Source organism: Neoarius graeffei, chromosome 4 (genome assembly GCF_027579695.1).
Source record: "Neoarius graeffei isolate fNeoGra1 chromosome 4, fNeoGra1.pri, whole genome shotgun sequence".
Lineage (NCBI taxonomy): Eukaryota > Metazoa > Chordata > Actinopteri > Siluriformes > Ariidae > Neoarius > Neoarius graeffei.
Genome location: NC_083572.1, coordinates 92,645,417 through 92,673,313, shown reverse-complemented (window position 1 = coordinate 92,673,313; position 27,897 = coordinate 92,645,417). Strand labels below are relative to the sequence as shown.

At 42.3% G+C, this 27,897-nt stretch overlaps 1 protein-coding gene across 2 annotated transcripts in view; it reads left to right on the top strand.

The window, feature by feature from the left end:
• Window positions 1-27,897, top strand: part of slc35d1a (solute carrier family 35 member D1a) — a 99,524-nt gene that overhangs the window by 41,974 nt on the left and 29,653 nt on the right. For both annotated transcript variants that reach the window (XM_060920016.1, XM_060920017.1), the window contains exons 4-7: window positions 5,456-5,523; window positions 7,479-7,550; window positions 7,652-7,720; window positions 16,148-16,250. In XM_060920016.1, the coding sequence (XP_060775999.1) occupies window positions 5,456-5,523; window positions 7,479-7,550; window positions 7,652-7,720; window positions 16,148-16,250 (312 nt within the window). The remainder of the gene's footprint in view (window positions 1-5,455; window positions 5,524-7,478; window positions 7,551-7,651; window positions 7,721-16,147; window positions 16,251-27,897) is intronic.

Below are 27,897 nucleotides of genomic sequence, written 5' to 3'. Positions count from 1 at the left end.
AATGGCAGGAACAGAAGAGGATGTCGTAGACTTCGGCAGGTTCGAAGAAACAGCCCTTGTGGGAACAGCTGGGGCTGTGGTTTCTGTGCTGTGGCTTGCACCAAACTGTGAGACTTGAGGATTTTCAGGAGCCACGGTAGTAGCAGTCAAAAGTTTAGTTACTAAAGACGTCAGCTCCTTGACCTCTTTCCTCAGACTGTCAACCTCAGACGCCAGGGGAGTAACAGGCACATGAGGAAGAGCGACAGCAGCAGTCACAGGAACCTGGCAAAATGTAGATGAGGCCACAGAAACCTTTGCACTCTCCCTTGCACTTACCCAGTGCTCTTCCTCTCTCACATTTCGCATTAACTGGGAAAAAGAAGGCGGAGCTTGCAAAGTGTGCAGAAGTCGCACACGTAAAGCCACAATGTCAGTGGTGAGAGCACCCTTGAACAACTGCTCCAGACGTGCACGATTCAGGCCTGCAGCTTCAATCCCTCCTCTCAAAAGAGCACGGTGGAGAAGCTTGTCCAAGCGATACAAGAAAGCAGAAAGTTTCTCACCATCTTCTTGAAAAGTATAGCGAAACGATGCCATAAGGTCTGCCCCACTCTCAGTTGATCCATAAGTAGTGTCAAGAGCGGTTAAGTAATCAGTAGCAGTAGCAGATGGGCTACTGACTTTCAAAAACCTTACTATATCCGCAGCAGGCCCACGCAAACTCTCAACAATGCGCTGTCGCTTAGCAGCATCACTGCACTGCCACTCAGTAATCATCTGAGTAGCCTGCTCCATCCAGGCCTCATATTCTTCCTCGCCTGGGGGAACGGGCCGTAAACCGGAAAACAGCCTCAGTTTTCTATAGCCAGGCACATCAACAGATGCCTGGTTACAGCGATCAACGAGCTGGCCTATGGCATTCACAAGATCCATGCTGACATCAGGTTTAGGAGGCTGCGTGCCCAAAACAGCCTTCACATCACCCATAGACTTGCCTTCCTGCTGTAATAATGAAAATAGCTTGGCTTCGAATCCATCACTTTCAAGAACAGGACTAGCAGGCAGCAAACTACTCACTACATGAACAGCCCATGGACCTGCCTCACCTACAATTCCCACTTCAGGAGGGACAGAGCTCTGATCCAACTCAGCAGAAGTCTCGACTAAAATGTACAGGTGCTTACCAGTCTTGTCACCACGGCGACCGCGTATCCGGGTCCTACCCAGAACCTTAACTGTGCTGAGCACACGGCTAACCACATCATCAGTGGCCTCCAATGGCACTCTGCTAAGTAAAATGGCATGACACAACTCCACATTCTCCTCACGGCTCCACTCAACAGCCTGACTAAGGTCCATGTTTAAAAAAAAAAACTGCCCAGCAAACAGCAATAACTAACACAACACAAACACTAAGCAAAACACAGCGATCTACTTGTTCTGGTAAACAGGAAAATCCCAGCGGTGCCTCCAAAATGTAACCCCCTTTTTTTTTTTTTTTTGGACAGGTGCTGATTACCCAGCACAGTAGGCTATAGGCTACTAAAGAGTTACCCTAAATCCCAATAAATAATGGCGCAACAGGGTCCTAAGTTCTCAGCGGTGGAGTGGTGAGCTGGCTGAGATTCCTGATACCATAAGGGTACAAGTATGAGTAGAGAGAGAATAATAAGCATAAATCTAATAAATGATAAATTTAACAGCGCGGTGCCTCCACTGCGAAAATACTACACTTACCTTTGAAGCTAGTGTATGGTGTATTTCCTCAGACTTTAAAATAACAGTAGCATGAGTGAAAGAACTAATAGCTAGTCTGCAGTGTGCATGTCAGAATGTTCAAATATAAACAACCAAATGAGCAGCCAATACACCCAAGATATAATTAAATAATAATGATTATATTTATTAATAAGCAATAATAATAATAATAATAATAATAATAATAATAGTATTTGACAATAAATGCTCCCAAAGAAGCATGCAATGTAATCACCAAGAAAATAGTAACACCGGCACAAGAAGAGCGGAAACAATTAGCCTACATAATAGAGATGTTACAGATAGCACATCAACAGTGTGTATACCAGCAGTACATAGTAAGAAAATAAAACTGGGTAAAGTATCAAAAGAAAAGAAGTGGACAAGAAAGAAAAACGCGCGCGCAGTTGGGGCCCGTTGGTGCACAGGTGGCAGCTCTGTGAACTGCAGGCAGAACAGCAACCGCTGCAATGCCCTTCTAAAACGCTGGCTATCCAGGCGAGACCAGAGGAACGCGTGTGTGTGTGTGTGTCAGTGTAAGTGTGGGTTCGCGTTACTCACAATCCACGGTCAAACCAGACGGATCAGGTTACAGATGTCGGTACAGTCACGCAGCAGATGCTCCTGAGCAGAGGGCTAGCTATTGCTGTGGGTTAGCTCGCTCGAATAAGATGCTGCTCACCCCAAACCCCTCGGTAGCGGGCTGGGTCCCAGACCCGACACAGTGAGTTCCCGGGACTGACGAAAGCGCTCCGGTGGGCACAGCACGGAGGGCAGATGTGTCCGCAGAAAAAAAAAACAGCAAGATCACTCACTGGAGTGACACCGGAGTTTATGGCCACAAGCAGACCAAACTATAAAAAAAACTGTCTGCAAAATAAGTGCTGAAATAGAGCTCACAAACAACGCGATCTCTCTCTGCTCGGCAGCAGGCGGGAACTCTGTGAGCTTCTCCCTCGCGAAGTGATGAAACATCTCAAAAAGCCCGCGAACTCGCGGGCATTAAACATATACCAATTACTATTGGCTGACATCAAAATTCAAATAAAACTACAACGAGCAAATAAGTCTGATTGGTCCGAATGCACAGAACGTCACAACACATCAGAACAGTGAAAATATTCCAAACCACAAGGCATTATGGTAAATGGAGTTAATTACACAGAAAATAGGGCAATCCAATATAGAGTATAAAATACAGTGTTATTTTAGAGGACCTTACATTTATATAAACCTTTTAACAGAAGTCAAGTATAGTAGCGTTCTATTGGACCTGGTATGGGTCTGTTGGGTTTAAGAAATTAGTGTATGTAATGCCCCTAAACCCGACTTTTTTTCCTTGTACAAAGCAACAATCATTATGTTGATTGACCATGTGTTTTTGAACCATAGCTGATCCAAAAGGCCATAAATTGATAGAAAATCAATAAGATCAGCCAATTTTCACGGAATCTGCCGAGACTAAACTGGACAATCCCGAAGGGGTGCATGACATCACACGTAACAATCCAGGTATCAATTTCGTTCATGTACGCAGCAGTGATTTAGACCAGTCTCGATATGAAATCACATTTTTTTGAGAGAATTCTGATAGTGATTGGGATTCTTATACAGTGGTGCTTGAAAGTTTATGAACCCTCTAGAATTTTTCTATATTTCTGCATAAATATGATCTAAAACATCAGATTTTCATACAAGTCCTAAAAGTAGATAAAGAGAACCCAGTTAAACAAATGAGACAAAAATATTGTACTTGGTCATTTATTTATTGAGGGAAATGGTCCAATATTACATGTCTCTGTGAGTGGCAAAAGTATGTGAACCTCTAGGATTAGCAGTTAATTTGAACCTGCCTCTAATTTCACCTTCAAATGACCTGCTAATCCTAGAGGTTCACATACTTTTGCCACTCACAGACATGTAATATTGGATCATTTTCATCAATAAATAAATGACCAAGGACAATATTTTTGTCTCATTTGTTTAACTGGGTTCTCTTTATCTACTTTTAGGACTTGTGTGAAAATCTGATGTTGTTTTGGGTCATATTTATGCAGAAATGTAGCAAATTCTAAAGGGTTCATAAACTTTCAAGCACCACTGTATGTCGGATGAAGGGGCTAACAATTATCAAGGATATTCCGGAATAAATGGTTATCCTTTCGAGCCCCCAAGACAAGAAACTGTCAGTTCACGACAGTCTTCTTCTGTAGTGTGTGAGAGATGGAGAGGTGTGCAGAACATGGTGGTTATCTTGTATCATGTTTTCCTGAACAAAGCTAAAAACAAATAGTCTTGCAATATTGCAATCTGAGAGCATTTAATATATTTCAGTTAATAATTAATGATTGCGTGCGTGCACTTTTCTTCCTGTTAAAGTGCATCAGATAAGATAAGCTCAAATGTCGCAACCATGTAAATGTTGCTCATAATCCTGCGTCTGGTGTTGTGTGTGAGAGAGATGAGGGAATTGATGAACCAGAGCAAATGTAATTTATCAAATCAATAGGTTTCTTTTTTGCGCAAATAATTCCCATGTGGTCGTTCTAGTGGTTGATGAATCAGATTTATTATTGGTAGGTGACACGAAATCTGCCTGCTTCGTTTGCACAAACCTCACCAACTGTCGCTTTAGATTAGTGTCATTTCTCGGAAATTTGTGAACTGAATGAGCTGTTGTATATGGATTTGAATATCCAAACACAGCACGGCGCTTTCACATCGTTATTTTTGTAAGATTCCAACAACAGTATCCAATTTTAGTGAGTAAACAAGCACGGAGTCAGATGAACCGAAATGACCCAGATAACCGCGGTTCCACGCGTGACGTCATGTGAGAGTTGCCCTGAGGCAAGGCTGCCTTTTTCCGGGATCCGGACACCATGATTTATCGATTAATTTTGTGCTTGATCATAAATAATTAAAATTTTTCTTCCTACTTTATTAATTCATTTTGGTCATTACTAATGATGTATATTCATTTTAAAGTATTACAGTAAGGCATTACATACCCTTTAACAAATTTTCTTCTGACTAGAATTGTATCTCCTCTCATTTATCATGCAAATTCAGTTCTGATCGATGTTTTGGGTCGATCTTCCCTTGGGCAACAAAATTTAGTCCTTTGTTGATTTTCCTGTTGTAAGCAATTTGTTGTGGAGGTTGGTCCTCGCACATCATCACATTTCAGTTCTGTTTGATGTTTTGGGGGAGTCATGGTTGTTTTGATGGCAGGCCAGATGAGCTACTACATCCTTGACGTTCTGTTTTTTTTTTTCCATAATTTGTTCCTCTACTTGATCAGGGAAAAATATGCCATCAATCACAGCAGTTTAATTGAATTTATTTCTGGCTTTGTAAAACATATTTCAGTGTTTAGCTATTAAACAAAAATAGTTGATTCATATCCGTGAATTGTTTTTGTGCTACAAAGTGAAAAAAGCTGAATGAAGATCCTCCAGGAGTAGTGTGTGTATTTATTTATTTATTTATGTCGGGGGTTGTCGCCATTAATAATCAAAAATACGGTTTAATCTGCATTTTGAAGTCATCAGTGGGGTAATCCTCTGATCCTACACTGTGACAACCCCTCTGGCATGGCATGTATTATTTCCGACATCTCTGAGACCCAGAACTTCTCTGTTTATATTGCACTCCAAGGAGATTCTTGATTATTAATCAGCAACATTTATTTATTTATTTTTTTCTGTTTCAGACCTTTCCTCTACCTCTTCTATATGTAGGCAATCAAGTAACCGGACTGTTCGGAACAAAAAGGCTAAAGTATGACTTTTACACCACAAATACACCCTCAGGCTGTGTTCACATTTGTGGCAGATCACAGAATCCAGGGACACATGTCCGCCCCGGGGGCATTTTGAGTTATTGACAGATTCAGAAAGTACAGTTTCTAAGCTTTCCAGTGATGCCTTCCATGTGGAGATCTGACAATATTTGAAGAATGTGTGGCCTTTTGAAAGTGTATACTTCTTAAAACAGAAAAGGGAGAAAATCGCCCTCAAAGTTTTCCATCTCAGCTACTCTGGGTGCAGGGCGGGCACATAATGGTGCTCATTTGCATGACATTAAGGAAAGCCCTACCCCCTACGAGCTAGCACGATGCTACTTTCATGTAAACAAAGATCACCACGTCAATTTTCCTTCCATGCAAAGTATGCCCAACACAATTATGAAGTACAAAAATAAGTCCTAAAGTATACTTTAACGCTTTGTGGTTGAAAAATTACTCACACCGTAAGAAAGAAAGATAGCACGATGATGACACAACTAACACAACACTAGTTTCATGTAAAGCCTCGGTCACAACCAGCCGTACAGTACGCGCTCCTACAGCCGGTCTACATGCAAAAAACGCTAGAAACGCATGGAGAGCGCGCATGAAACGCACGAGAGCACGCGTGTGATGTGCTGATTTTCGAGCCGCAGACCGGCCGCAGAGGTTCTTTGTCATGTCAAACAAACTCTACAGGCGCTTACGTTTTTTTCAGGTTGCAAGACAAACTTACGGCCAACGCGCGTCTTTCTCCGTGAACAAAAAAAAAAAACGCAGCGATTTGGGAAACGCCAAAAATCACACGGCCAAAAAATCGTACATCCGGGTGTGACCTAGGCTTAACCAAACCACAACACTCTCCTTACATGCAAAAATAACCACACAGCCTTAGATTAATAAACTTACCCCATCAGAAAGAGAAACGGCGCCTTGCACACACCAATGCCTCCGATGGAATGTAGTCCTAGAACGGTCCGTGTATCATCCGATCATTCAAGTATTCCATTCAATCTGGAAAACGAGCTTGCGGTTTTTTTTTTTTGCTAGAAATGGTGATCTCCGATGTAAATACCGAGTGTCTGTTTGCTTCGCGGTGTTTGCTCCTCTGCGCTCTGTTTAGTAACTCATTCCATAGTGAAATCACACGCCTGTATGCAGTTAAGTATCCATGCGCTCAGCTCGGATCATACAGCTGATTTGCGGAGAAAAACAAACAAACAAATGACTTAAATCATCATGTGAATGGCCCATATGGTAATTTACCCACACCCCCCAGCAGGCTACAGTCCTGACAAAAACGAGACAATTTGCAACAAAAAATGTATGCTTTTCCAACAAAACAATCTATTATCTGAAATACTGATTGCATTCTTCAAGATCTCAACTTGCACATGATGGAAAAAAACAAAAATCACAAATTTCGAAAAAAAAAAAAGCTTCTTTTGCGATTATCTCGGATTCGTTTCGGCCGACATGTGTCCCTGGATTCGATGAGGGGTCACATTTATGACTTTTTAATGAGAGCGTGAACACACACATCCAGTCTTTTCAAATCATATTAGAGCCACATTCTCATGTAGCGTTGGATACGATCTTCATTCTCTCAGTGATGAAAGCTTGTGCTGCCGCTTAGTTTGTTTGATCGTCAGTGCAAATTTTTTGGACTGGGAAATGTGACGCTTCTATTGTTCATGAAGCACGTGAACTGTGCATGTTGACTTGTACATACTCGGTTCATTTCTGTTCACACTTGCAAAAACAAAGGAGTTATTAATGTAAAAATCAAATTTGGGCCCCCCCCCAAAAAAAAAAATCTGAATGAATAAAAGGCTTGTAAATGTCATATTAACATTACTGTGAGACTCCAGACTGTTAAATATTGTGTGTTGTGTATTGTAGCATCCTGGATTTAATGAATGATCACCTTTTATTTCTTTATCTCCAGTTTGCCAATGTTTACAGTGTTGAGGAGGTTCTCCATTTTCTTCACGATGCTTGCTGAGGGCTTCTTGTTAAAGTGAGTGCGTAAGCTCTGAGAATCATAAACGCTGAATAACTATACTAATACTGTTTCAAGGAAGAAATTATTATTTTTTTTATTTTTGCTGTTCTTTTTAGGAAGAAATTCTCATGGCCAGTTCAGCTCACTGTATTCACAATGATCTTTGGGGCTTTTGTGGCTGCAAGGTAAATCTCTCAGCTGAGCTGAAATAATTACAGTATATAATGAACAACTGATTACTGTGCTTGAGACAACTTTACAGGGGAGAGGGTGAGAGAAAGCAAGCAAGAGAGACAGACAGAGATGGACAGGCAGAGAGCTGGACAAGGACAGACAGGCAGGGAAGGACAGAGATGGACACGGGGGGGAGAGAGACAGGTGGGGAGTTGGACAGATGGGAACAGACGGACATTGATGGAGACGGATAGGGAGATGGACATGGGGAGATGGAGGGGGACGGGGAGAGACAAACGGACAGATGGATATGGACGGAGACAGACACGAAGAGGGACACGGGGAGAGAGAAATAGAAGGGGCAGAGACAGACGGGACAGAGAGAGAAAGGGACGGGGGGAGAGAGACAGGTGGGGAGTTGGACAGATGGGAACAGACGGACATTGATGGAGACGGATAGGGAGATGGACATGGGGAGATGGAGGGGGACGGGGAGAGACAAACAGACAGATGGATATGGATGGAGACAGACACGAAGAGGGACACGGGGAGAGAGAAATAGAAGGGGCAGAGACAGACGGGGCAGAGAGAGAAAGGGACGGGGCAGAGAGAGAGATGGAGACAGACGGAGAAAGAAATGGAGACAGACTGAGAAAGAGATGGAGACAGAGAGGCTGATGAGAAAATGCTCATATGTTGTATTGTGGTTATAACATGTCTCTTGGATGTTCCACAATCGGTGCATTTACATGCACATAGAGAAAATCGAATTTCTGCTGTAGCTCGACTGAAATCGAAGTTCTAAATGCCATGGAAACACCTTAGCTCAGCTGAAATCGAACCGAACTGGATTTCTCGTAATCGAGCTACGCGACCTAGATTATGCGATTGTAGCCGAGCTACTTAGTGTATGTAAACCCTATCGAGCTACGTAGTCGAGCTACTTACTTCAGCACTGCCCCTTCCGGAAGTGACGAGTGACGAGACCACAAGCGGGAAACACAACAGCCTCGGTCGGCATGACAACAGTAGTAGTAGCGAGCAGCAGAAGAGGTCAAAAGGAACAAGGAGAACGAACACAGAACTGATAACTTTGTTTATATTCTTGAATAGCTCTTCTTCATGACGACAACCGGAAGTGTACCAACACGATGGGGCGTGTAGCGCCACCTGTGGCTCGGGTGCACAATGTACCTCACACAATAGCTCGATTTCCTTGTGTGCATGTAGGATTGGATTTCTCTGGCACCCCTGCTGGGACCCTTAGCTCGATTGCTGACAGTAGCTCGATTTGGATGTGCATGTAAACGCACTGACTGTTAAAGCCACAGTTAAGCCAGTATCTCACTGGGCTGCGACAGCTTGCGACAAACTGCGAACGTCATTCACGAGAGTTTCAAAAATGTCTTGAAACATTCACGGGGCTTCTCAATTTCCTCGCATGAGTCGCAAAGTGTTGCTCCTTCGTCGCTGAAATTTTGAACATGTTAAAAAAAAATTCGTGCGACAAAATTTCTCTCAAAATAGCCGCAAATGCATCTCTGGTGTCGCAAAGCCGTCGCGAACGCTTCTCAAGTCAGTTTCCGTGAGGCTTCCTCTACTTCCCTGCCTGCCGAGGGAAAGCCGGGCTGCGACAGCCTGTGACTAGTTGGAGACACAACAATTGCGGTAACATGCGAATATCAATTCAGCGTGATTCCAAGTGAAAATTGTCGCTAATTCGCATATTTTATCGCAGTTGTTGTCTCCAACTAGTTGCAGGCTGTCGCAGCCCAGTGAGATACTACACTAATAGCCACAGGGGCTGTTTGTGAGAGAGAGCGCGTGCAGGGATTCTGAGCAGGAGCAGAGCAATTTTGCACACGAACAAGGGTTATTTGAGAGAGAAGGAAAAACGTTGCAAAATCTGAACATGAAATGAATAAACACTGAATCAAACTGAAAGACCACAATTTTGATTAAAGACAGGAAGAAAACCCCACAATGTTCATGTGGAAAGTGAAGGAGAGACTAATACCAGCGAGACCTGTTGGTGAATGAAGCTGAGCCGGAGCAGAGAGCATGCGCTGCCCAGGGAACAATTAACAAATCACTCGCTTCGACGACTCATTACTTTTGGAGTCCCATAAAAAAAAATAATTGTTTCAAAATGAACAAATGGTTCAGGAAGGACACATCACTACCCCACTCTGCTAATGTTACGCTTATCATTAGCACCATGATCATGTACCAGAAAAAGGAACAAAGATAAACTTGTTCTAATGAACAAAACACTAACGCAGCGAGAGAGAGATTGTAGTGGTAATGTTAATTTGCATATTAACTGATTTGTCATCCTCTTAAAAGTCTATCTGCTGCTTTCTGTAGCATATCAGCTGCTCTTCTACATTTTGTTTTATTGCAGGTCCACAGTGTGGCCATGCTACTGTGCTTTTATAGACCAATCAGAACAGCCCAAATTTGCATATTAGAAACCTTTAAATCTTTCAATATATCCTTCTTTAACCCTCATCCTACCATGCTATTTTACACCTTAATCTTACCATGTGGGGTCCGTTTGGACCCCAATACTTTTCTTTAAAATTAAAGCTTATAAAGACAAAATCACCAGATAAGTTTTGTTCAGAACATCTCGTATTAACAGCAATACACTAAAGGGCCCAAGGCATAAAGAACACACTTAACCTTCATCCTACCAGCCAATTTTACATACACAAACTACCAGGCGGGGTCCGTATGGACCCCAGGAGGGAATACCTTGAAATCAATGCAGTAAGAACCAACTCAATGCAGCAAACAGACATAACTTTATTGAAGAACAAAATCCACTATGGCTGAATATCAGCTTGAAGGTGTCAATTTTGGAGCAGGGGGTTATTTCTTGGACAGCAGCCTCTTAGTCCATGGTGGTCTGAACTGTAGACAGTGATCCATCAGCTTCCAGTTCATGGTAGGGCTGTGCCATGGTGGTTCCCAGGTTGTTCCTGACCATCCAAACCAATTTCCTTTCAGCTGATGATGACAGCTTGGGCTTTCTTGAAGCAAAGTGGCTTGGCAAAGTGACTACACCTCACAATAAATTGCATACAATTGTTTGAACTGATCTTGGAATTTGCAGTTGTTTAGAAATGGCTCCAACAGACATTCCGGAGTTGTGTATATCTGCAATCCTCTTTCTCAGATCTGCACTGAGCTCCTTGGACTTTCCCATTTTACTGTGTGTTGGTCAATCCAATGAGTGCTGTACACAAACCCTTTTTATGAAGGCACAGAGAAGCTACCAGCTGTAGTCAATCATGATCACTAACAGGAAGTTAAGAGACCTCGGCCTTGGCAAGATAAGAGACATTTTGGAAGTTTCAGCACCTCTGAATTAAAGGCGTCGTGCGGTAATTTCAGCAATCAGGCTATATCATGTGTCAAAATGTTGGGTTTGGTGGGTTATTCAAGCCCCTCGGTTTCCCGCGATCTCAGTGTCACGATGCGCCCGCTACAAGCATTTAAAGTTGACGCGCACAGCCAAATTTAGGCAGCCAGCCGTTAACTAGGTCAACTTATGTGTGACGTCATACCAGTAACCTCCCTTGGGTGATGCTGGCCTGTCGCCATGTTTTCTCTATAGCGTGCGTTTACCAGACTTGTTTACATTGCGGATTTTGTGGATTTATTCAGTTTGTGGATAGTTTTGAACACTCAAAACACTCTGAAATGATGTATTAATATTCAAACTGTGCAATGACTTGGGGTCGCTCCCGACAACATCTGCATTCCTGTGCAGTTGGCATAATTCTACAGTTTCCACAACTGCACCTGGAAAACATGCGTTAAAAATAAATTTTGTTTGTTTATAATGTCTGCTTTCCAGCTTCCCAAGCCACCTTTACTAGCTTTTTAAAAACATTTTCACAAAACTCCAATTAAACCTCCATGATCTTGCAATATTATGTACAACGCCCCATGTCGCTTTTAATAGGTCTAAGATCATCATGGGAGAGCAAAATAGATCTATAGGATAGAAACCAAAAGGCCAAATTTGGACTTGTGTCCAAATTTTAGTGATTTATGCCACAGAGCTGCCTTTAACTAATAATTATCACTTATTACTGACGATTGTACGTTTACTAAACAATACAATACAAAGCTCAATACTCCCAGCCTATAACATACTGAATATCAAGTTAAAATCAACCGCAATAAAAGGAAAATGATGAAAACTGGAATATCAAGGGGTCTACTGTATCAGAAGGCCCACTGCATTTCGCGAGATCGCAAGCTGTCAAGTTGCTAGAATTCAATCTTTCTAGCTATACTTTCATCCCTACAGCTATCAGTATTACACATAATCATAGATTAATCACACAGCATTCTAATTCAAGTGAAAATGGTCTTTAAAAATACGCACAAGTAGTGATTTAGTCAGAGAAACCAACCAAAACAAGTCTTCAAGTCGCCGGTCTTCTTCATTCTCGTCTTCATTTCTGTCGTCGTCAGAACTGTCCTCATTTTCTTCTGAAGATGAGCGCTCAGGTTCAAATCTGTAAGGCTGGATACCACCAGGACATTCAGCTGTCAAAATCTCTACTTGTGGGCCATTTTCTTCTTCTGTATCGGTAAAATCAAAGCTAATTTCCTCAGCATCGCTCCTATTTTCTGGTGTGTCCGCCATTGCAACTGCACCGAGTGGTTACTGGTATGACGTCACGCAGCTGTTCCATTGACCGAGAGGGGGCGCTGCGGACGCGGAAAATTTCAAGTGATGGGCATGACCAAATAAGGACCGATTACAACCGCGGGAAGCTTTTGAAAAATCGACGGTCAATTTATTTCGAATCTCGAAAGCATTCTGGTGCAGAATAATGCGACTTTTATCGCCACTGCGTGATGCCTTTAATAATCTAAGTGAGCGTATATAAATTTTTGACCCTGTATGTTTAATTTTGACCCGGTGTTGATTTTCAGAAAACCCAAAGGAAATTAAAATTTGTGCACCAAATTCTAGTGGTTTTTTTTTAATTAAAGATGTATGCTGTACAATCATTCTGCCACAGAAAAAGAACAGTTCAAAGAAATTACTGAAAGCCCAAATATTGCCATGACATTCATTATCCAAGATGACCTTCATGTCACTGTATGTAAACTTCTGACCACAACTGTGTATGTGTGTGTGTGTGTGTGTGTGTGTGTGTGTTCTGAAGAACAACACAGACATGTACATACACAGTGAAGAACATACACATAGGCTGAGGAACAGCTTCTTCGTGTGTGTGTGTTCTGATGGTCCTGTATCTTTTGCCTGATGGGAGTGGGTCAAACTGTTTATGTTCTGGATGTGTTGAGTCCTTGATAATGTTGTTGCCGTCTTGCGTACATGGTTAGCATGAACTATGTCCAGATTTTGGTAGCTTAATCCCCACAATCCTCTGTTCAGTCTTAACTGTTGAGTGCAAATCTCTCCGGTTCTCTGCTTTAGAACTTTGACAGTCACATGAAAGCAATCACTAAATCGGCATTTTATCACCTAAAAAACATTTCCAAACTAAGAGGACTTGTGTCAAAAAATGATCTGGAAAAACGTATACATGCCTTCATCTCTAGTAGGGTTGATTACTGCAATGGCCTTGTCACAGGCCTGCCAAAAAAGACCATCAAACGACTTCAGCCGGTTCAAAATGCAGCGGCGAGGGTTCTCACACGAACAGAAAGAACAGAGCACTGTTCTTTTTCATGGAGGATCTGGAGCAGAAAGCACTCACTACAATACCAGCGGAATACAGACCAACACTCTGGAAACGGTATGTGGACGACATATTGGAAAAAGTAAAGAGGGGACACACTCAACAACTTACCGACCATCTCAATACTATAGACAATACCGGCAATATAAAATTCACACATGAAGAGGAAATGGAGCAGTCAATAGCATTTTTGGATTTAAAAATACAACACACAGAAGATGGGGACATCAAAATAAAAGTACACAGAAAACCCACACATACCGACCAATATTTAAACTGGACTTCCGAACACCCCATAATGCACAAAATATCCGTAGTTAGAACATTACATGAACGCACAGCAATAATTACAGATCCACAGGACAAAGAACAGGAGGAACAACATATACAACACGCACTGAAGGCATGTCAATATCCACAATGGGCAATATCCAAAGGGGCGGAACAGGTTAAGAACAACAAAACACAGAAGAAAGAGAAAAAACAAACTAACAAACAAGAACACAGGGGAGTAGTTACATTACCATACATCAGGGGAATAACTGAACGCATTCAAAGAGTAATGAGGAAACACAATGTTAACACACCTGTCAAACCACACACAACACTCCGTCAGATCCTGGTGCATCCCAAAGATAGAATACATCCGGACAACAGATGCAACACCATATATGAGATTCCATGTAAATTATGCAATAAAACTTATATTGGGGAGACAGGAAGGAGTTTCAACACAAGAAAACATGAACATAAGAAAGAGTGCGAAAAGGAGACAGCTACAAGACAAACCCGAACAATAAAAGAAAAGGCACAACAGGAAAATTATAAGTCAGCTATAACAGATCACTGTAAAAGGGAAAACCACATTATGGACTGGGGGAATGCCAGAGTCATCCGCACAGAAGATAACAAACATCAGCGCTGGATCAGGGAGGCCATAGAGATCCGTAAGCGAAGCCCGAGGACCATCAACCGGGATGAGGGAGCATACATGCTCTCCCATACCTGGAGTCACATCTTGCAGGGGACGAACAGACAGTATAAGGCGTGACCGACCTGTCAAACCAGACAGGAAGGCCACGCCTTCAGAAACAGCAGCTGATAAAAGATGCGTCACCAATTAACATCCGGTGACACTCTGAGGAAGACGGAAGTTGTACGTCGAAACATGTCAGGTAAACAAACCCAAAAATTAGATGTCTGATAAAAAAGAGAAAAAAAAAACAAAAACAAACTAACTATATTTAATATAAGACATAATGAACGTAATCGAAAGGAAAAGAAGAAGAACAGAGCACATTACTCCAATTCTAAGGTCCCTTCACTGGCTTCCAGTAAGCTACGGAATTGACTTTAAAGCATTGCTGCTGGTGTACAAATCTCTAAATGGTACAGGGCCCGATTACCTCTCTGATATGTTGCAGCGGCCTAACCCAATCAGATCTACCAGATCGCAGCAGCAAAATTTACTGGTAAAACCTGTTGTTAAAACAAAGTGTGGTGAAGCAGCTTTTAGCTACTATGCAGTACAGCTATGGAACCAACTGCCAGAGGACATCAAAAATGCTCCTGCTGTTGGCAGCTTCAAATCTAGACTAAAGACCAAGCTGTTCTCAGATGCTTTCTGCTAACTGATAAATATCGTCATCTTTACGTTTTAAACTTTACTTAACTTTTACAGTCTCTGCATGTTTTAAACTTTACTTAACTTTTATTCTATTTTATTCTGCTGTTTTTTACTGAACTTTTACTTCATTTTATTATTGTATTTCTGTTATTGTTTAATTCTTTTTTCTCTCTTCTTCCCTCTTTATTTTATGTAATTTTATTGTCTATTGTTTACTGTTTTGCTTTTACCTCTGTAAAGCACATTGAACTGCCACTGTGTATGAAATGCACTATATAAATAAACTTGCCTTGCTTTGCCTTGCCTTGCCTTTACAGCTGGTGTACCAAACTGTGACACCATAACAAAGCAAGCTCTCTATTGTGCTTCTGTAGAATAAAAACTTTATTAGAATTTTTTTTTTAATTCTGTAGGAGCAGAATTAAATAACTGTTATATAATAATCTCCCATTAAATAAAAACATGATAGTAGGCACATGATAGTGCCATCGGTGGTGTAGTGGTTAGCACTGTCGCCTTACAGCAAGAAGGTTTTGGGTTCGAGCCCAGCGGCTGATGTGGGCCTTTCTGTATGGAGTTTGCATGTTCTCCCCGTGTCCGCGTGGGTTTCCTCCGGGTGCTCCGGTTTCCCCCACAGTCCAAAGACATGCAGGTTAGGTTAACTGGTGACTCTAAATTGACCGTAGGTGTGAATGTGAGTGTGAATGGTTGTCTATGTGTCAGCCCTGTGATGACCTGGCGACTTGTCCAGGGTGTACCCTGCCTCTCGCCCACAGTCAGCTGGGATAGGCTCCAGCTTGCCTGCGACCCTGCGTAGGATAAGCGGTTACTGATAATGGATGGATGGATGGATGATGGTGCCATTCCAGTACATCATCATTGCCGAATTAATGTTTGTCTCATTTGAGTTTTATTAGCTACTTGTAGCATTTTTCACTCTGCAGACAATTGTAGTACCAAAAGGGTTTTCATACCATGTCGCCACGATTTTGATGGTCGGAAAATACTCAGCTGTGGCTCTGACGTTTTAATTAATGCCTGTGTATGTGCTTGTGTCCCGCTTCTGTTTTGTCCAGTGCCGACCTGTCCTTTGACCTACAGGGCTATATATTCATCTTGATGAACGACGTCCTAACTGCTGCTAACGGAGCCTTTGTGAAACAGAAACTGGACTCTAAGGTAAGATGGTCAACGCCCTGAAGAAACAGGCTTCAACAGAAAAACTACAGTTTTCTTAGATTTTTGCATCATGCTTAATATAAGTTGAATTTGCAAGAACTTTGTGCTTGAATACATCGCATAGTATGAACCTAATACTGAAAATTTGCTCCTGTGATCTAATCTAGACTGTTTGTCGAATATTTTCAAATGCTAACTGGTTTGTTTTATGTTAGAAATTATGAATAAACATATAAATCGTGTGGAGTTACATTTAGTGCTGCCTGATGTTGGCTAGCTACGCATACAGTGTCTTGCAAAAGTATTCATCCCCCTTGGTGTTTGTCCTGTTGTCACATTACAAGCTGGAATTAAAATGGATTTTTGGAGGGTTAACACCATTTGATTTACACAACATGCCTACCGTTTTAAAGGTGCATTTTTTTTTTTTTTTTTAATTGTGAGACAAGCAATAATTAAGATGAATAAATAGAAATCTGGGCGGCACGGTGGTGTAGTGGTTAGCGCTGTCGCCTCACAGCAAGAAGGTCCTGGGTTCGAGCCCCGGGGCCGGCGAGGGCCTTTCTGTGTGGAGTTTGCATGTTCTCCCCGTGTCCGCGTGGGTTTCCTCCGGGTGCTCCGGTTTCCCCCACAGTCCAAAGACATGCAGGTTAGGTTAACTGGTGACTCTAAATTGACCGTAGGTGTGAATGTGAGTGTGAATGGTTGTCTGTGTCTATGTGTCAGCCCTGTGATGACCTGGCGACTTGTCCAGGGTGTACCCCGCCTTTCACCCGTAGTCAGCTGGGATAGGCTCCAGCTTGCCTGCGACCCTGTAGAAGGATAAAGCGGCTAGAGATAATGAGATGAGAGAAATAGAAATCTGGAGTGCGCATAAGTATGAAACCCCTAAATAAGAGCTGGTCCAACCAATTCACTTCACAAGTCACATAATTAGTTGATTAAGATCCACCTGTGTGCAATCAGTGTCACATGATGTCTGTATAAATCAACCTGTTCTGGAAGGACTCTGACTCTGCAACGCTACTAAGCAAGCAACATGAGAACCAAGGAGCCTCCAAACAGGTCAGAGACAAAGTTGTGGAGATCAGGGTTGGGTTATAAAAAAAAAAAATCCCAAACTTTGAATATCCCACAGAGCACCATTAAATCCATTATAGCAAAATGGAAAGAACATGGCACCACTACAAACCTGACGAGAAAGCCGCCCACCAAAACTCACAGAGCGGGCAAGGAGGGCATTAATCAGAGATGCAACAAAGACACCAAAGATGATGCTGAATGAGCTGCAGAGAGCCACAGCGGAGATGGGAGTATCTGTCCAGAGGACCACTTTAAGCTTTACACTCCTCAAAGTGGGGCTTTATGGAAGAGTGGTCAGAAAAGTCATTGCTTAAAAAAAAAAAAAAATTGCGTTTGCCCAACAGCATGTGGCGCACACTCCAAACACATGGAAGAAGATTCTCTGGTCAAATGAGTCTAAAATTGAACTTTTTGGCCATCATGGGAAATACCATGTGTGGCACAAACCCAACACCATTCCTACAATGAAGCATGGTGGTGGCAGCATCATGCTGTGGGGATGTTTTTCATCGGCAGGGACAGGAAAGCTGGTCAGGACTGAAGGAAAGATGGATGGCACTAAATACAGGGCAATTCTGGAGGAAAACCTGTTTGAGTCAGCCAGAGGTTTGAGACTGGGATGAAGGTTCATGTTCCAGCAGGACAATGACCCTAAACATACTGCTAAAGCTACACTGGAGTGGTTTAAAGGGAAACATTTAAATGTCTTGGAATGGCCTAATCAAAGCCCAGACCTCAATCCAATTGAGAATCTGTGGGATAACTTGAAGATTGCTGTACACCAACACAACCTATCTAACTTGAAGGAGTAGGAGCAGTTTTGCCTTGAAGAATGGGCAAAAATCCCAGTGGCTAGATGTGCTAAGCTAATAGAGACATACCCCAAGAGACTTGCAGCTGTAATTGCAGCAAAAGGTGGCTCTACAAAGTATTGACTTTGGGGGGGGGTGTGAATACCTATGCACACTCCAGATTTCTTTTTTTTTTTTTTCCCATCTTATTGTTTTTGTCACAATAAAACATGCAGCTTTAAAGTTGTAGCCATGTTGCGTAAATCAAATGGTGCTAACCCTCCAAAAATCCATTTTAATTCCAGCTTGTAATGCGACAAAACAGGACAAACACGAAGGGGGATGAATACTTTTGCAAGGCACTGTATTATTTCTCAGTTTAATACAGTAGTCAGTGATGTACAGCATACTATAGAATAGTGCAAGTAGATTATTATTTTTTTTTTGGACAGCTATATGCATAAATGCCACAGCGCTGGTGAATTCTTGAATCTGATTGGTCAGATAGTTCCAGCTGCAAGGCAAAACACAGGTTTCTATTATGTATTAATTATATTAATACATCACTGTTTCCATAGTAACATCTAACACGGGGACTAGTATGGTGGATGCTTCTCAAAATCTAAACCTAATAAGTTCTGGTAATGTTGATACAGGACAGTTAATCCCCTTTTAACCCTGTGCTGGGTTGAGTCGAGTCGCATCACACCCCTTCATCGCTGATTATTTTCCGACAGCAGCACACCACCCAGTGCTTTATTCCTTACCCAAGTTATAACTCAACAGCCCTAGAGTAAAGTACGGTGTGTTACTAATGGGTCTAATGATAGTAAAGCATTACAGGAATATCTACAAGCTTCTCTCATCATGAGAAACATCAGAGGTGTGATGATGGCAGTAGACTTTAAGACCACTTATGGCCTAAGGCCACACCAATTCGATTAGTTGGTTCTCAGAATCACCGCTTGAAGAAAATGCAAAATGGGAAAAAAAATAAAATCGAAATCGACTGCAGGTTGAGGTCACGTGACGTCGAAAACCAATCAAATCGCCCCTTTCACTTTAGATAAAGACTTGTGGAAGAAACATGGCTGTGGAGGGGAATCCTGCAAAGCCTCGTTTGTGATTGTTAGGATATTCAGCGAACGGAAGCGTAAAATCTTTGACAGGTGTGTCGAAATTCAAGAGGGGGAAAACTTTGCACAGTTGTACTCAAGATGCCGTGAGCTTGTTACCCTGCGACGTGCTAACTCGGACTACAACAACTCTGCAGAGGTGGGTTTGATTTATATATTTCATTGATTGATGTGAGGGGCAAACAAAAAATCTCATCTCATTATCTCTAGCCGCTTTATCCTGTTCTACAGGGTCGCAGGCAAGCTGGAGCCTATCCCAGCTGACTACGGGCGAAAGGCGGGGTACACCCTGGACAAGTCGCCAGGTCATCACAGGGCTGACACATAGACACAGACAACCATTCACACTCACATTCACACCTACGGTCAATTTAGAGTCACCAGTTAACCTAACCTGCATGTCTTTGGACTGTGGGGGAAACCGGAGCACCCGGAGGAAACCCACGCAGGCACGGGGAGAACATGCAAACTCCACACAGAAAGGCCCTCGCCGGCCACGGGGCTCGAACCCAGGACCTTCTTGCTGTGAGGCGACAGCGCTAACCACTACACCACCGTGCCGCCCCAAACAAAAAATCATTCGAAGTATTTAGCGATCAGAAGTAGCCTACTCCTGGTCAGATCTTTTTTTTCAGTGCATTGTAGATGTTCAATTGACTGTAATTCAATCGTTTATTTAGCCTATCTGTTTACTGGTTTGCCTGATAAGACGTACAGCCAGAGCTAGCCCTTAATGCATACGAGTGGAAATAAGATAAGCTATTAAAAGAGCCATATGAAATGTGTAAGAATAATGTATTGTCTTTTTGTTTCTCTATTATGAAAGTCCTCTATTTCCACCGCTAATTTTACCATCAGAGCATTTTTTTTTTTTTTTTCGCACGCTTGCTTCATATTTTTCCTGAAAAAATCCGAGAACCAACTAATTAAATTGGTGTGGGCCTAAGTTTACTAAAAATGTGCTTTTTGGTCGTTCTGATAGTTAGGGGCAGAATTGAAATCCTGATATTTGAGGTTTGTGGAGGTGGTATATACAGGAGATTTGTTTTTATCCTTGAAAAGACTGTTTCACTAATGAATGTGTAGTCTGGCTTTATTCTTTGTTTTCATTCATTTAAACGAGGGCTGTCAATCGATTAAAATGCAGGGCGTTTCAAAAAATATAATAATTGAAATGTAAATATCCCAGAAACCACATAGCCCAGGCAAATGAAACTGAACAGGCTTAATGTTGAGCGACGTAGGATTTATTTCTCAAAAATTGAATGAGAAATTCAAAAAGTTATGTGGATTCCATGAACGATTTCACAAATTTTCAATATGCGTCACGTCTGAGACACGGCGCGCGCGCGCACACTTTTCCTCTTGGAACTTTTTGTGCCGTGTCCAAATCTGCATTGCAGTCGGTGCATTTTTAGAGAACTCTCTCATAAATGCACTCTGTACAGTCTTGTTCGACTGTGTTCGAGTGTACTGTAACACACAAAACGCCTTTTCTTTTCCAGTGAATGGCATTTCTATACCTAAAAAAATACAAACAAAAAAGAAACATAAAAATTGGACCTGTTTCCACACATGCTGTTAAAATTTGAGGTCAATTGAACAAGAAGTTGCAAAGTTACTAGATTGTGAAATTATATCAATTTTTTTTTTTTTTTTTTTTGGAACACCCTGGATTTAATCGCATTATTGTCCGAAGTTAACTCACGGTTAATTTTTTTTTTTTAATAAATCTGTTCCAAATGTACCTTAAAGGGATATTTTTCATGTTTTTGTAGAGTGGGCGTGGACAAATCTGCTTCCTTTATGCAAATGTACGTGGCCAGGTCAGGAAGGATAAGGCTGGACACAGCAAAAATGATTTTTGTGGGTATTTTATTCCCCCACTGCATTTAAAAATAAAATAAAGCAGTGTTAACTTTATAATTTTGAGGGTTTCGCACAATTCAGTGTGAACAAAACAATGCAGTATTTTCCTCTAGTTCTGTCCTTAAAGGAACAGTCCACCGTACTTCCATAATGAAATATGCTCTTATCTGAATTGAGACGAGCTGCTCCGTACCTCTCCGAGATTTGCGCGACCTCCCAGTCAGTCAGACGCAGTCAGACGCGCTGTCACTCCTGTTAGCAATGTAGCTAGGCTCAGCATGGCCAGTGGTATTTTTTGGGGCTGTAGTTAGATGCGACCAAACTCTTCCGCGTTTTTCCTGTTTACATAGGTTTATATGACCAGTGATATGAAACAAGTTCAGTTACACAAATTGAAACGTGGCGATTTTCTATGCTATGGAAAGTCCGCACTATAATGACAGGCGTACTAACACCTTCTGCGCGCTTCGGCAGCGCATTGATACGGAGCTCAGATATCAATGTGCTGCCGAAATGCGCAGAAGGTGTTAGTATGCCTGTCATTATAGTGCGGACTTTCCATAGCATAGAAAATCGCCACGTTTCAATTTGTGTAACTGAACTTGTTTCATGTCACTGGTCATATAAACCTATGTAAACAGGAAAAACGTGGAAGAGTTTGGTCGCATCTAACTACAGCCCCAAAAAATACCATTGGCCATGCTGAGCCTAGCTACATTGCTAACAGGAGTGACAGCGCGTCTGACTGCGTCTGACTGACTGGGAGGTCGCGCAAAGCTCGGAGAGGTACGGAGCAGCTCGTCTCAATTCAGATAAGAACATATTTCATTATGGAATTACGGTGGACTGTTCCTTTAACTTCCAGCCTCAAACTATACAATAAAATAAACTAAACAACTCGGTGGTGTGGACTCTGGACAACAGTTGTGGCCATGTTTAAGCAAAGAAAATAAAAATACAAAACCCAATAAATCCATTTGTTAAGTCATACAGCTCATAAAGATCTTTTCCAATAAAATGCAAAAACTCACTGGTAAATATACAGTACACTCAGGAGCAAAAACTGCATTTATAAACACTTTTACATCACTCACACGTTTCTCTCTCACTCATGTGCAGCCTTTGTGCTTACACACACACACACACACACACACACACACACACACACACACACACACACACCTGGACATTAAAGGAGATGCGCAGAACTTTTATTTTTAAATAAATTTCTGAGTGGATAGTATCTCCATCCTTGACTCTTGTATGCTGCATAAATGGGAATTAAAAAAATATATTTTTGAGAGTTTAAATCAACCACAAAGTTGGCATTCGCGCTGCCCCGCTGACCCAGCCAGCCCTGAGTGCGTGACGTCACAGCGGGAACCGGTTTTAAGGCCGAGGCCTTTTACAGCTATCGACCAAAGTCATATAAATAAAACTTTATGGTGAAAGTATGAAATCCCGTTACCGACTTGCTCAACTAAGACTGATTTGACTTCACTGATTGTGGGTTGACTCTCATTAAAACAGGATGGGTGTTATAACTTATGCAACATACATGTACATGCATGCATTTTCACTGATAAAACGTAAAAGGCTAATTAAATAATCAGACGAACTGAGACAATCGCATTCTGAAGCAAATTAAATAATCTTATACCGGTAACTTAAACACACAATACAAGTTACATGTATTAATCTAAATGCAGGTAAACAACGTGTTGTTTTTTTTATCCAAACGAGAGTCGGAGCTTACCCGTCTGTGTTCTCGCTTCTTGACGGCCGACCTTGTGGCCGATTTTGTTTTGAAACAATCTGACTTTCAGTTGTTTGTTCAGTTCTCCGTTTATTCGCTTCTTCCACGTAAGGGAGAGATGGCAGCAATATCCAGTTTAGAAATCAGACGGCTGGTCCACTCTTTCTCCATTCTCTCCATTACTGAGTACTCCGCCATTACTGCTCTGCTCAGGCAATTACTAAAACCTGGAACGGAACGGGATGTCACCGGTTTGAGCAACCACCACAGGGAGGTCACTGCCCGAGCGATATGTCACGTCCCATTCCGTCCTGGGTTTTAGCAACAACCCTCGGCTCACTCCGGGAGGACTGGTGCAACTGAACTCACTTTCCTTTAAAATAAAAATACTTTTTTTGTAGTTTTATTTAGTTGTTGGTACTGCACCCTCTTTCAATACAGGCTTATAGCCAACACTGCAACAGATCAGAGGTTTCGTACGAGTCTTCAGTAAAATGTGCAGAGCAGAGGAGAGACCGCTTCATAGGCGCCCAGTGTGCCCATGAACTTCTCGCAAAACGCATCCAAATCTTTGCAGTTTGAACATTTTTGGGCCATGAATGCAACGTAAATCCACCTTCTGTCATGTTGCTGCACCCGCCAGCAGCACATCTACGTGGCATGGCGATAAATTAGCTCAAAATGGAGGATCGGAGTTGCAGTCAGCTCTGTTTCTTAGTATAGTGGAAATGGTGATGAGACCGATAGACTTCCTGCTGTGACGTTACAGACATCAAGGGCATTCACTCAGACCGCTACCTATATGAATCACTTTAATATAGTAATTTTTACGATTAGATTTATATGAACGCTTAAAACTATTCTTATGCCATTCTTGAGGTCTGAAGGCATTTATAAACAAAAGTGAGGTATATGCTTTCACACATCATCTTTTCTCCCCTCTGGACCATCAAAAGCGTATCAAATATACACACATTTTATGTAAACAGTCAGAATGCAACAATATCAGTTGATTCTGTACATAAGTACCTCATAAGCAAACTGCACCACACGATATTGTTGTGTGTATACTCTTTTTTCTTTTTTTTTTTTTCTTTTTTATCATATTTATACATATTGTACCACTGTAGTTATTTATCCTCATACTGCCACCTTGCACACTGTCAATTTTTACGTTTAATATATATTTTTTATTATCATTGTGTCTAACTGTACTACTCTGTGCGCCTTTAAATTGTCCCTAGGGGACAAATAGGGTTTGTTTGAATTTGAATAAGTGCACTTTATCACAGCTTGCATCAACCAGCTACTCATGACATCGCTCGCTTGTGGTATGTCACTTCCTGATTTCCCAAACTACATGGGAAGGGGCACAGAATGTACATGTGTTAATCGTGCGTCCAAAAAAAAAAAAAGTGCCGTTAAAAGAAATTTGCGTTTACGCATTATCGTGTTAACTTCGATAGCCCTAATTTAAACATAAAGCAGTTGTGTGCTGTATTAAGAGTTAAACTGAAACTGTAATGTGGCCTTTGACATGCTCAGTCAAATTTACTGCATTTTTGTCATGGGGCTAATAAGCTTGTCTTTTTCAAATAAACTTTGTTTAATGATCTCCAGTGCGAAAATGAAGATCAGGGGTTTCGTTTATCAAAATGTGTGTAAAGTTCTAAAGGTTATGCTCAACAAATGGCATTTCTAACACCAGTACCGTATACGCAGCAGTACTTGTGTATTTAATGGGTGTTGGTAAACGTTACACGTTCTAAATTGCTCTGCTTGTGCAAAGCACTCATTTGCTTAAAGAAACACCCCTATGTTGCCATACATGTTAAACAACTTCCATTTAAAAAGATCTCATCTTCACCAGGAACGAAGTACAGATCCTGTAACAGGATGTAGGACTGGTTTCTCTTTGTGTGCATTCAACTGCCCAAGTTAGATTTGAAAAAATGTGCATTGGTGTGAAAATCCCTCACTATTGTAGTCTTTTTGGCTGTTTTATTCAGAAATGTGATGCATTTCAGCATTAGAGATATGAGTGATTTATTTAGCTCATAAATTAGTGAAGAGAAAGGCCTGCTCTTAAACACCAGACAGACTATTGCCGCTTTTCCACTACAAACGCGGCTGAGCCGTGCCGTGCTGAGTCGAGCTGAGTGGGGCTGTTGGAGTTGCATTTCGACTTCAACCGCGCTGAACCGTGCTGGCTGGAAGTGGGTGGACACATTGGGTGGAGTTAGCGAAAGTGGGTGGACGTCACGTGATGTCGTTAAGCAGCGCAAACAGTGACATCAGTGAGCTTTTAAGCGGTAGTCTCACGACCCGGATAGTAAACAATAAACATGGACATGGAGTCGTTAGTGTTGCTGGTCTTGGTGCTGTGGCTTGTTGTCACCGACAACGCCAACAGATACTGGCAAGAGCGTATAGATGAGGCGAGGCGCATAAGGCTTCAGAAATTCTCGTAATTCTTCTTCTTCCGGGTTTGCGGTGTTTACAGATCCCAGCGTGCTCGCGGGGCGTGTGTGGGCGTGTGAGGACACTCCTCCTCACCAATCAGTGCACAGGGGAGTGTCTGCTCACGCCCCCAGCCTCACTCGGCTCGGTTTGGCTCGCTTCAGCCCCACTCCAAAACGGTGCGAGTTTTAGGGGCTAAGCAGGGCTGAAGCGAGCTGAGTCGTGCTGTTTTTTGGTAGTCGAAACGCGAGCCGTGTCGGGCTGAAGTGAGCTGAAAAAGGGTAGTGGAAAAGGGCCATATAGGGGTGTTCACAAGGCAACTTTTACCCCGGTGTAGCACCGGGGCTGCCCCGGTAGAGCGTTCACACGGTACAAAGTTATAGCGGTGTAGCCCCTGAAAGCTGCTTAAACCGGTGCAAATCTAACCCTGCTCGGGAGGTGGTTTAAGAAATTTACTCCGGAGTAAATGCTAGTTTGCGGGGCAGCACCGATATAAAATGGGACGTCTGAACGCTACGGGGTAGACTCGCTACGCGTGAGGAGAGTTGATTACATACGGGCATTGCATAATTTGCATCCTGGTATTTTGCGTTTCCAAAATGGCGAATATCAACAACAACAGAACTGCGTGTCTTCCAGTGTTGCCAGATTGGGTGGTTTTAAGTGCATTTTGGCGGATTTGAACATATTTTGGGCTGGAAAACGTCAGCATTATCTGGCAACACTGGTGTCTTCATCCATGTTGTTTTCCCGGTGCTTGGTGATGCCATGACAACCGGGAAAAGGAAGTACATTTTCACGCATGCGCATATTTCATTTCCGCATTATTACTATTGTATAGCACGGTCACAAAAACTGCCGTGTGAACGCAAGTGGGGCTGCACCGGTGCTAACACGCTTCTCTCTAGTAAGCAGGTTTGTGACATGTAAACGCTCCAGAAAATTTACACCGGTGTAAGATATATCGCAACAAAATACATCGGTGCAGCATCGATGCAAATATGTGCCATGTGAACACCCCTTAAGATGATGGTAATCGACCCAAACAGAAATGGCAGAGCCAACATCAACTTTGGAGTTACATTAGAAGAAATGGAAGAATTTGTTTACCTGGGCTCAAGTATTAACCCCGAGGTAAAGGTGTAAGCAGGAAGCAATTAGAAGGCTTGCCATTACGAAGAATAAAATTCAAAGCCTGTGTACCATCTGGAAGAGCCAAGCAATCAGTAACAACTTAAAGCTCAAAATTATCAGAGCAACCGCATTTGCTATTGCCACCTATGGATGTGAATCATGGGCAATGGCCAAGCAAATTGAGAAGAAGGTCGATGCATTTGAGATATGGGCATACAGGCGCTTGCTTAGAACCTTATGGAGAGAACATCGAACCAGTGTTTGGGTTCTAGAAACGTTGAATACCAAGATGATGCTCCGAGAACAAATTGTGAAAAGAAAGATGGGGTTTTTTGGCCATGCCGTCCGACATGAAGGACTAGAGAAAGTCTTCATCCAAGGAAAAGCACCTGGAAAGAGACGAAGAGGCATACCCCCACAAACATGGCAACGAGACATCACTAGGTGGACACACAAGCCTGGCAGAGGCGTCAAGGATGGCAGAAGATCGCAGAGAGTGGGGCACTTTCAAAAAGACCACAGTGTTTACGAGCCATCTGATATAGAGAGAGATTTGGCTCATAGTTGTTTGGGGAATGCCAGATAAATTCTCATTGTAATGTGCCAGCGGTGAGAAAGCTTAGAACAAACATCGTTCCTCCCTACACAAATCTGTGTGTCTCAAATCTTTAATCAAGGCATAATATTGGTCAATTTTTAGATGTGCCCAATGATTTTACTTTACATTTCATAAGTATCGCCTCGCAGCAAGAAGGTTCTGGGTTCGAGCCCCGGGGCCGGCGAGGGCCTTTCTGTGTGGAGTTTGCATGTTCTCCCCGTGTCCGCGTGGGTTTCCTCCGGGTGCTCCGGTTTCCCCCACAGTCCAAAGACATGCAGGTTAGGTTAACTGGTGACTCTAAATTGAGCGTAGGTGTGAATGTGAGTGTGAATGGTTGTCTGTGTCTATGTGTCAGCCCTGTGATGACCTGGCGACTTGTCCAGGGTATACCCCGCCTTTCGCCCGTAGTCAGCTGGGATAGGATCCAGCTTGCCTGCGGCCCTGTAGAAGGATAAAGTGGCTAGAGATGATATGAGATTTCATAAGTATCACCTGCATTGAAATCAGTAATTAATCTGGCATGGTCTGATTGACAACTTGTCATAATCGATTTCCCCATGATTACACTTTTAGACCAGTAATCAGAAGTGTGCGTAAATATACACACATCCTCATGGAAAAGAAGAACCTGATGCGTCCTATTCTATGCTGTAGAAACTTTCATGGTTTATGAACCAAATGAGACCTGGCCATCTTCTATGTATCGAGTATGAAGCCTAGATTGCACAGTAAACAATATTTAGAGCTCTAGAATGAATCATTTTTGATTGGTATTGGGCCTCAATTGATGTATTTAAAGCCAGATAAAACCCAAAAAATG